Source organism: Staurois parvus, unplaced genomic scaffold, assembly GCF_062004578.1.
Source record: "Staurois parvus isolate SC_StPar_1 unplaced genomic scaffold, SC_StPar_1.0 ptg000058l, whole genome shotgun sequence".
In the NCBI taxonomy this organism is placed as follows: Eukaryota; Metazoa; Chordata; class Amphibia; order Anura; family Ranidae; genus Staurois; species Staurois parvus.
This window is the reverse complement of record NW_028317854.1, coordinates 6,122,140-6,133,885: the sequence shown is the minus strand read 5'-3', so window position 1 is coordinate 6,133,885 and position 11,746 is coordinate 6,122,140. Positions and strand designations below refer to the sequence as shown.

The 11,746-nt window shown below is 41.2% G+C and overlaps 1 protein-coding gene across 1 annotated transcript in view; it reads right to left on the bottom strand.

The window, feature by feature from the left end:
- Window position 1: 1 nt before the first annotated feature.
- PHKG1 (phosphorylase kinase catalytic subunit gamma 1) overlaps window positions 2-11,746 on the bottom strand; it is a 56,251-nt gene continuing 44,506 nt past the window's right edge. Inside the window, exons 7-10 of the mRNA XM_089668467.1 lie at window positions 5,303-5,393; window positions 5,041-5,194; window positions 4,808-4,933; window positions 2-380 (exon numbers count right to left, since the gene is read on the bottom strand). Of these exons, the coding sequence (XP_089524593.1) occupies window positions 135-380; window positions 4,808-4,933; window positions 5,041-5,194; window positions 5,303-5,393 (617 nt within the window). The 3' untranslated portion in view covers window positions 2-134. The remainder of the gene's footprint in view (window positions 381-4,807; window positions 4,934-5,040; window positions 5,195-5,302; window positions 5,394-11,746) is intronic.

Genomic DNA, 11,746 nt, shown 5'->3' with positions numbered 1-11,746 from the left:
GTATTTTAAATAATTTTATTTATTATAAATTTGATTACTTGTTTCATAAATATATTTACATACACACACATATTCCATAGGTACACAGACTGATGTAATTTTGTGTTTACGTGACAAAAGGCAGAATGTTATAATTAACTGGACTCTGCTGCCAGTGATAATAGAATGGCTTTTGCTGTATTTTCAAAGAGTGCAGCTCGGTTCTGCTGCTCTCCTTTCTTCACCCAGTGTCCATAGATCCTGAATGCGCAAGCATCGATCATCTTCCGTATGGGCTTAATTGCATATGGGTCCCTTGCTACAATTTCTTTAGTAACAGGTTTCACTCTACGATAGTAATGGTAAATCCGCACAGAGGCCAAAACTGTTAGGCAGACCACCTACAGAGACAAATATGTGAATCGTGCTTTTTACGTATGCATTTGTGTGTATATATTTTATGTAATTTGAAAGACATACATAGGCAACATTTTAGATATGTATATGCTGTAAAACCACTGTCCAGAAATTGCTGCACACACTGCAGTTTCTCCTATATTTGTAAATATCTCAGAGTTTATCAGAACTAAAAATATGTGAGATATAGCTGTTTTGGAAAGTAACCTACTTTTTTACGCTTGGTTGGCATCCTCTGCAGCACTTCAACTGCAAGGAAACACTGAAGTCAGATGTTTTTAAGGTTTTAGCTTTTCATTTTAAATTACCTTCTTTCTGTGAAACAAGTTTTATTCAGGGCCAGTTAACACCATGATTCCCATGTGATTCAGGTGCAGTGCGATTTCTGCCCATTGAAAGCTTTGCGAGAAAAACACTGGTAGACCCCATTCCACAAACAGATGAATGAGATTTCTCCAGTTCAATATCCACATGTTTTGAACCAGAAAGCGGCAGCACAGCTTGTCCGCATGCAATTTTTCTATTCCCAGGAAGTAAGATGCTGTTAGAGGCAATAGATTGGACTCTGCCCTTTAAAAGATCTGTGCTGCAATCTGCAACAAAGGTATGCGCCTTGTTCTGGCCTGATTCGCCGTATAACTCGTCTCTATTCTGTTGCCCATCTGGAGCATCACATGACGGCCCTGAGGCAGTGAAGCAAAGCATTTCAATGGTTCTCCTGTGGCCATCAGCTCTAGGCAATTGGACGAAACTCTGAAGACTCCCATTCCATCCTCCTCAGGCGGTCTGATCTTGGCAGTGCTCTCCCCAGCCCTTCAGGCTTGCATCAGCAGTAAGTATGATCACCTCTGTAACCAAAAGCTAACACCCCATAATGGAAGCTGGCTGGCCTCGTCCACCACGTCAATGCCTGTCTGACAAATAGGGGAAAGATAATCTCCTGATTCAGGAATAGTTTATCCTACTGCTAGAGAAAAAATTACTGTGGAGGTGTCTGAGTTCATAAGACCTAGCACCCCTATGCAGTGTCTAGCTGAAACTGACTGAACTGTCTTCAGAGTTTGAATAGTCGAGATCAACAGTGATATCTCCCTTTCCAGAAGGAATACTTCTGTGAAGGTCTACTGGCTCTTGTTGAAATTGACTATCCAACCAAAGGCTTGGAGCACTTTGAGAGTCCTTGACCGATGAGCAAATAACTCCTGCCCGGAATCTGCAAGCAGTAGGACATCATCCAGATAATTGAAAATCCTTATATTTTCTACACGGAGGGCTTCAATCACTATAAGAATCTTTGAAAAAATCTGTAGCAATGAACTGAGACAAATTTGTAGTGAGCATCCCTGACAGAAAATCTACAAAACCGATGAAAAGCTGGATGAATTGGCACATGGAGATACAATTCTAACAGGTCTATGAACAACATCCAGTCCCTGGACCAAAAGAAATAAAGCTTAGAAGTGATTCCATTCAAAATGTTGCTAGCTTGATTAAAATATTCAAATACTTTAGATCCAGTACCAGTCTTAATTTCTCAGAGGCCTTTTTCACCAAAAAGATTGGGGATTAAACACCGTCTCCACTCCGTTGTTCGGGCACTGAAACCACCATCTCTGCCGCTATCAGATTCTGAATACATGAATCCAAACATCTTCATCTTCCTGGCAGGTAGATCCATCCTTATAAAATGACTTTCCGGCCGATAGGGCTCCCATTCCAGACAATACCCTCTTCTTACCACCGAGGTAGCCCTAGGGTCCCAGATCTGTTCTGCCCAGACTCGTGCGAAGAGAGACAGTCTGGCTTCCTCTTATGGAGTCTGGGTGGGCAGACCTTCAGAATAATCCATTTGCAGCTTTGGAACAGTTACTGTGTGAATAGCCTCTTCACAGGTTTTACCAAAAAGGAATCTTGCCCACATACAGTATAGAGCCCTTGCTTGGATGCACAGCCAACCATCCAGTGTTTGAGCCACAGAATGAGCCATCACAGTACCCGACAATTAGATGAGGTCCACCGCTTCCTCCCCTACAAAATCTGCTGCCAACTTAAGCACCTCCATTTTGAAAAGGAACGAGCCCTGACAATCCTTCATCTCCTCTATTGTTGATACCCAGGCCCTCACAGCTCTGGCTACTGATGTTAAGGCTACCGCAGGCTTACAAGCTGCCCCAGCTGTGAAGTAGATCTTCTTTAATTCTGCATCTAATCTTCTGTCCATTGCCTCTTGGAAAACCACCAAATTGTCCAAGGGCAGTGTGACATGTCATGCTAACCTCTGAAGAGATGCATGCACCCTTAGTGTACCTTCCCATGTGTCTGAATCCTCTCACCTGAAAAGATAGAGTTTTGACATCCTGTTCTGGACGCCCACTTTCTTGTGAGGTCTTGACTATTCCTTCTTGATCATTTATTTATTTCAAACATAACAGGGAAGGTAGACGCAACCTTTTTTAAATTAAGGAAGTACTTCCTCACCTTCCGCAGAGGTTCTGATGGATCCTCCTCCCTGGAAATAATCTGTTTTACTGCTGTTATGAAAGAGGGCACCAAGGAAAAATCAAAGGAATAGACATCCGACTGATCCTCCCCCTCTGACAATGACCCCACCCCATCATGGCCCTGCTATGGGGAAGAATAAAAATCTTGCACCTGAGCTGCAGTACCTAACCTCCTGGAACCTCCTTCAGACTATCTTCCACTGCTTGGTAAATATACTCTTTAACTTGCTGTGATTCCAGCAGCTTATCCACTTCTGCTTCTTTAAAGCGTCTCTCCCAAACCAATTTTGCAGGCATAGCAGGTGCTTCACACATCCAGCAGGTACCTGCAGCTGGCTTTGTGAAAGAATTCCTGGAAGACTTTGAATGACACTATCAGGGAGAACGGCAACCAGAACACTAACTCCTGGAGAAATCCAACCAGTGTCTTCCATAATGCTGCAAGGTAGAACGATGGCCGGAGGAAGCTGGAGAGGAATGCCTTGTCTTAGCTTAATGCTTTTCTCCTTTCCAATCTTTCCCCTTGCAGGCAAGCATACTACCATTAAACACTCTCTTCATTTTTTTATTTTCCTGTAGTAAATGCATCCTGATGACACTCTCCTTCCTGGAGTAAAATCTTCATGCCTCTGCCTCTGCCCTCCGAGAGCTCATTGCAAAAAGAAATGAATCTGAGGATAAAATATGAATTTGACTTAAAAAGATTAGCCAATTACTTGCCCAGCACTGCATTCCCCTGTTAACTTGTGGCCAGATGCAGCACTTCTCCAATCCCCTAACAGCCTCCACCCCTGACTCCTTTAAGAAAGAGAGGGCACTCACTTGGAGAGCATAACTTCCCCTCCAAGTGCCAGCTCCCTGGTGTCCTGTAATAAAGGAAATGCCACTCAACTCTCGGTGGAAGTGACATGCCACTGAAAGCTGAATTGGTGCCATTTTGAGGAAGGACAGAGAGGGTAGCAGACAGCTCCCAGGAACTGGAGCATACACAAGCACAGACAAACAGTAGGAAGAGAGCAAAACTGAGCACAACAGTCCTCCCAGACTCCACAACATGCACCATTTACGCAGTATAACTAGCCCGGGCACAAATGTGCTCCTGCTATGAAAGATTGACCTCCGGCCAGTGAGTCTTCCACCTACAAAAGATGAACCACGTGGTAAGATAGGGAATCTTCAATTCTCACAGGATCCAATGCAGAAAAGGTTCTCCCAAGTGAGGCTAAAAGAGGAACATTAGGCTGAGGGGAGTCCCTTTTATTCTGGCAGGAGGTTTTCCTGAGGCGTCAGAGGGGTGGGGTTGATTGGCCCCAAGAAATGTCATGTTACTACTGTCCTGCCCACTGTTCTCCTTACTCTGACATGAGGAAGCAAAACTCTGCTGCTACTGCTTCTAAGATGGATGCCTCAACATAAAGTGCAGAACAAGGCATTGCAAGTCAGTAATGGGGAAAAGCTCATCTGCAGGGAGACCACAGGGTAATACTGGTTACTTGTCCTTTGTCCTCTGTCTGCCCTTTTCAGGCAAAGCTTCCAGAGCTCGTTTTCTCTTTAATGTGCAATTAGCAAAATACTATCTCACTGTTTACAGGAATATTGTATAAAAAAGGAAATTGGACACACAGCAGTTTACTAATAAGTCAAATAAACATTTTAACTTAATTTTTCTGTTTCCAAATTAATGGCAATACAAAATTCATCTGGGGTTGACTGTTGAGAGCTACTATCTATACTCAGGTGTAAGCAGATTTTCATAAAATGTCAGAAAATACAAGAAAAATGCATGAACTTTTGGGAATAGTTGATGACAATCAAAACCAAACTTCTCTGTCTTCTCTACAGCAGTGTGGTTTCAAGTCACATACTGTATAACAGATCACATTAAATGCCAAACAATACTTATCTTTTACCTTAAATTTCCTGTATGGACTAAAATGGCGAACCTCTTCAACTACATATTGTTGGAAGAATGGATGGGCTAGAGCCTCATCTGCTGTAAGACGTCTCTCTGGATTCACAACTAATAGTCGGGCAATCTAAACAGAAAAAACGTTTGTTCATGTTAAATAAATACAAATTAAGACTGTACTGACATTTAAAAGTCATTTTAGCTCAGTGAAAAGAGAGTAAGCATATTCTATACCAAATCTTTAACCGTGTCTGACCGATCATCCCATTCTGGAGAACCAAACTGGTAGTCCCCATTCATAATCATTCGTAGCATTAGCATTTGTTTTCTGTGCCAAAATGGTGGTGATCCAGCCAGTAGTGTGTACATTATAACTCCACTACTCCACCTGCAGGGCAAGAAGAGGAGTGCCATTATCCTGCCTGTACACATGCACATTTCAGAGAAGTAGATTTTGAAAAATGCTACATTTATTGCAACCTAAACAGCAACATACATGTCCACCTCTTTACCATATCCAGGGTGGTATTCATCCATAGAGGTTTGGATTATTTCTGGTGCCAAATATCCAGGTGTGCCACAAATTTCTGAAATACAAAAGTCAACAACAAAGATAGTTAATACGGTATTAAACTGAATAATCATACAGAATATAATGGACTAGCACAAATGGATTTGTTTGATGATTGTAAATTACTTTGAATGTGTATGTTGAATACCTTTGGGAAACGACACCACTATTCAGTCCATCAAAGTACTGTGTCTAAAAGCTGGCCAGGTGCCTATGAAGCCAACACTGCTCAGCTGTTGATTATCTCTATTCACATATCATAAAAGACAGAATACAGGTGAGTTCCTGTGTGTGAATAGCTATATATGCTTTTATAATCAAGCATGTATGATTTTTCATCCTTTATAAGGCAAACTCTGATTAGGAATATCAACAAATCAGCCAGCTATTATGTGATGGATGGTCTGAAGTGGCCATCTGGTTGGATGCATATTGGATGGCATATCCACAATGTGAGAATGAAGAGTACAAGAAAATGTTTCAAAGTGTTTTGGGTACACAGGACATAGGAATCAACAAAAAAACTCTATTCCCCCTTGAAGTAATGGTGATATAACAAGGTAATACTGGAGACAAAAGTGATGTAGATGGGAAGTGATTTCAGCCTGGAAGCAGTGTGTTTACATCTTTTCTTCCTGCACTAGATACTTATGGCCTTCACTAGCCAGAACTATGGGGAAGACGAGAGGGATTTGTCTTTCATCCCAATACAAAGTTTGTCTTACCTGCAACTGACTTTAGAGGTGGCCAGAAGCAGCTGCTGCAGGAAGAGAATATATAAAGGCATTGCTTTCAGGCTTGATGACAATGTATCTAAAATTCCTGATTATCAGCGAAAGCAGTACCCTTTGCAAATTACATTTATAGGCAAGATGCAGGTAGAAATTAGATTAAATTATAAAAACTAAAAGTATGTAAAAGGGTAAAACACCGACCCAAATTCATTCTTTCAGTTCCAAGGCGTCAGAAACCTTTCTTAGAACACAGACAAAAGGGTCTCAGATGTATCCCAAGTCACGCAACTCAGACAGAGGGTTCTTTTCCCTTCAGCTCTTCTCAAGTCACGATTAGATACAGGAAATACGCATCCCAAGTCTTATGGTAACATCACAGCGGGTGCTAACCAATACATAGGTTTGCTTCAGATTCCACCAGTTACATGAAACATGCCCAGGGGCGGACTGACCATTTGGAAACTCGAGCACTGCCCGAGGGTCCGGGGTCAGTAGGGGGCCCCATGAGATGCCCCTGGTACCTTTTTCATAGGCTTTTTTGAGTTTGGGCAAGGACACAGGGGCCCCATGATCCCCTATTGCCCGGGGGCCCCATGAGTTGTCTGTCCGCCCCTGAACATGCCCCAAGTGTTTTCAGCAGGAAAAGATTGTCCTGGCAGAACTGGATGCAAATCATGCAATAGAAAAACTTTACACAAAAATAGTAAGTAAGGAAGGTAGGTTCAAGTTAAGGTCTCATTTCAACTCTAGCTCAGTTGGATAGAAATTAATAATCCCAGGTACACACACTGTCCTCTCCAAGGTGCTGACAGCTACAAAAAACACAGTGGGGTTGATTTACTGAATTTGGAGAGTGCAAAATCTGGTGCAACTCTGCAAAGAAACCAATCAGTTTCCAGGTTTTTTTTTTTCAAATCTTAATTGAACAAGCCAAAGTTATAAACTGACTGGCTACCATGCACAGCTGTACCAGAATTTACACTCTCCATTTTTAGCAAATCAACTCCAATCTTCCAAATCTCCATTTAGGAGGTGGGGCACTCAACATATCCTGGGGGAACACAAAAAAACAACCATGTCCTCCCAAGAGGAAAACTTTTCCTCTGTTACATCTCTGCAGTTGTTTTCCCCTTCCATCCATGTCACGTGACCTAATCTATTCTTAGATAATCTACTTATGGATCCCATTTCCCACACTCCATTGACAGCAAAATCTCCAATTATTGAGTTCACTTATCCTTAACATTTTTCTCTATTTCCTTTTACTATACTCCCTCCTGGTGCTGAGCCACCACCATGTAACTGAAGTGTAAAATACCAGAACCTCTACCACTCACTTAAACCCTATGTGAAGTCTGCAAATAACAGACCATCATATAACATATGATTCAGATTAGGTAAACCTTTTAAACACTACAAAAAAGCAGCAAAATACCAAACATATTCATTTAATCTAGTGGTCATGTGACCACAAGCATCCCTTTTCTAACACTCTTCTGCTGAGTGGCATTGCAGTTGAAGTGTCTGGCCTGTGCCATGATCTACAGTAGCTGTGAGCAGGTACTTATGTTCCCCTTCATGCTCCTTGGGTTCCACCCTGTGTTCCACTCTTCCACAGGATGCCATTGGATTGTATTGACACTGGTTGACTACGGGACTGCAGGAATGCTGTGCATCATCACAACATCTTGTATGTCCCACAAAATCACACTAGCATGGATCTGCTCCTATACTTCGCATGATCAATATCCAAGAATAGGCCCTTTAGAGTCCATATACATTGGATTAAAAGCCATGATCAATATCCAACCATAGGCCCTTTAGGGTCCATACATACTGGATTAAAATCCATGATCAATATCCAACAATAGGCCCCTTATGGTCCTTATACACTGGATTAAAATCCATGATCAATATCTAACAATAGGCCCTTTAGAGTCCATACACACTGGATTAAAATCCTTGATCAATATCCAACAATAGGCCCTTTAGGGTCCATACATACTGGATTAAAATCCATGATCAATATCTAGCAATAGGCCCTTTAGAGTCCATACACACTGAATTAAAATCCATGATCAATAGGCCCTTTAGGGTCCTTACACACTGGAATAAAATCCATGATCAATATCCAACTATAGGCCTTTTAGGGTCCATACACACTGGATTAAAATCCATGATCAATATCCAACAATAGGCCCTTTAGGGTCCATACACACTGGATTAAAATCCATGATCAATATCTAACAATAGGCCCTTTAGAGTCCATACACACTTTATTAAAATCCTTGATCAATATCCAACAATAGGCCCTTTAGGGTCCATACATACTGGATTAAAATCCATGATCAATATCTAGCAATAGGCCCTTTAGAGTCCATACACACTGGATTAAAATCCATGATCAATAGGCCCTTTAGGGTCCATACACACTGCATTAAAATCCATGATCAATATCCAACTATAGGCCTTTTAGGGTCTATACACACTGGATTAAAATCCATGATCAATATCCAACAATAGGCCCTTTAGGGTCCATACACACTGGATTAAAATCCATGATCAATATCTAACAATAGGCCTTTTAGGGCCCATACACACTGGATTAAAATCCATGATCAATATCCAACAATAGGCCCTTTAGGGTCCATACACACTGGATTAAAATCCATGATCAATATCCAACAATAGGCCCTTTAGGGTCCATACACACTGGATTAAAAAACACTGCTTCTGCAGGAGTTTTGTGTTTTGCCTGCAGAAGTAACTAGGTGTCCATGCATATTGGGATGTTTAGTCCTCATGCACACTTGACGTTTTTACAGTAAACCCCCCAGCATGTTATCTATCCTATGTGTCCATGCATACATAGACTGTAATCAACATTTTTGGCTGGAAAAAAAAACAGGACTAGTGGGTTTCTAGAGGAGTTTTTTAGCTGTAAAAAATGCTCTAATGCTGAAAAACGTGGGAAAACACAGTAAAACACCACAAAGCGGTGTTTTTGGCCATTTTTTGACCCCCCCAAAATTTTTTTTGTTTGGTAAAAAAAAAACTCTAAAAATCGCAACACAGAAAAATTCGGGAAAAAGCCACTAATCGTGACAAAATGCCACTAAGCATTTAATGGGTGACAATGGGATATTTAAAGGCATATTCTAAGCTCAGCGTTTAATGGCAGAGAAGAAAAAAACTTGTGGTTTGTGTTTTTGATTGGAGTTTTCTGGCTGAAAAAAACGCTAAACTCTCCTAAACACGCCTAAACATGTGTACAAAAATGCTCTATATGAATGTTTCTTTTCTGCCCAGGAAAGTTTTTTTAAGCCCAGTGTGCATGGAGGGAGACTTCAGAGTACTTCGAGTGACTGTAAAAATAAAAGTATTCAAAATATTTACTATCAGGAACAGTAAAGTCCCTAGCTTTTAAATTTAACTTTACATAAATTTTTCATACATTTTAAGTGCTGGTATATAATGAATGTTGTCACCTGTGAAGCCTGGGCCTAGAATTTTAAGGGACTGCTTTGGGATTGATCTGAAGACTAATATACGTACTCTCTTCAACACTGTTGTTACCTTAGTTACATTTTAGTCCATTTAAAGGCCAATTTCATGTTTATGTAAAAAAATTTACATCTTTTTGCAGATAAAAAATAAAATAGCATCTATTATTTTTTTACACTGCAGCCATTAAGGCATTGCACCCACAATCTGCAGATCACGGGTGCAATGTCAGGCTCCTGCAGACTTTCAGTTAGCTTTCTGCCTGTACCTCTGTATGGACAGACAGTTACTGAATGACAAGAAGAATCAATGGACTACGAGAGTGCTCACCAGCGCCCTCACAGTTCATTGAGAACTACATGCCATCAGCAGCTGATGGTACTTGTAGTTCATTCATTCACAGGGCTCTGTGAATGAATGATGCTGCTGTATGGCTGGGGCCCTGCATGTCGGTGATGCTTTTAAATTCTGACAGCAGCTGTGGGGAGAGGATCCCCTGCCCGCTGTCACAGGGAAAGGAGGCAGGAGCTGGAACATGTAACATGTTCCAAAGGTGAACTTATCTTTAAAGGCTGTATACCTATATACAGTGATTGGATGCCCCCTGGCTTAAATGTTTTAATTTAAAATGAAAAAGCACCAAAAGGTATATGCATATGATAACTTGTGGTTAAATGATTGAAGAGGAAGCACAGAGATCCATTTTTGCCTGAAGAAAAGATGTCTGTACCTTCCATAAAAAAAAAAAAAAAAAAAATTAAAAGACCGAAGAAAAAACTGTGTACTCACAGATTCTCTGGCATACCTACCTAGGAGTAAACACAACTACATTTAACAGGAAAGAAGCCACATTTTCAGTGCTAGCAAGAACAACTGTATGTATCTCTCTTGTGTATTTTAAAAAAAGGTTCTGTACTTTTTACTGAGCTCCATATATAGATGCTGTATAAGGAAAAATTATTTCTGTCTTTGAAAATGCGTTATTAGACCTCAAGGTCATTGAAATTAAATCTTTCTCGATTTAACAACAACTGCTGAATCATGCACGCTGAAAACCTTTCTCTAGCCCAGCACTTGGCAAGACATACAGTGAAGGAAATAAATATTGATCCCCTGCTGATTTTGAATGTTTGCCCACTCACAAAGAAATGATCAGTCTAAAAATCGAATGGTAGGTGTCTTGTAACACTGAGAGACAGAATAGAAACAAAAAATTCAAAAGAAATGCATGTCTAACAAATTATGCACTGATTTGCATATTCATGAGGGAAATAAGTATTTGATCCCCTATCATTCAGCAGGATTTCTGGCTACCAGGTGTCTTTCATACAGGTAACAAGCTGAGATTAGAAGCAGTCTCTTAAAGGGAGTGCTGCTAATCTAATTTTGTTACCTGTATAAAAGACACCTGTCCACAGCAGCAATCAATCAATCAGATTCCAAACTCTTCACCATGGCAAAGACCAAAGAGCTGTCCAAGGATGTCAGGGACAAGAATGTAGACCTACACAAGGCTGGACTGGGCTACAAAACTATCACCAAGCAGCTTGGTGAGAAGGTGACAACAGTTGGTGCAATCATTCATAAATGGAAGAAACACAAAACAACTGTCAGTCTCCCTAGGTCAGGTGCACCATGCAAGATCTCACCTGGTGGAGTGTCAATGATCGTGAGAACAGTGAGGAATCATCCTAGAACTACACATGAGGATCTTGTCAATGATCTCCAGGCAGCTGAGACCACAGTTACCAAGAAAACAATTAGTAACACACTACGCCAACAAGGATTGAAATCCTGCAGTGCCCGCAAGGTCCCTCTGCTCAAGAAAGCACATGTCCAGGCCCATCTGAAGTTTGCCACTGAACATCTGAATGATGCAGAGGAGGACTGGTTGAAAGTGTTGTGGTCAGATGAGACCAAAATCGAGCTCTTTGGCATCAACTCAACTCGCCGTGTTTGGAGGAGAAGGAATGCTGCCTATGACCCCAAGAACACCATCCCAACTGTCAAACATGGTGGAAACATTCTGCTTTGGGGGTGTTTTTCTGCTAAGGGGACAGGACAACTGCACCGCATCAAAGGGAAGATGGACGGGGCAATGTACTGTAAAATCTTGGGTGAGAACCTTCTT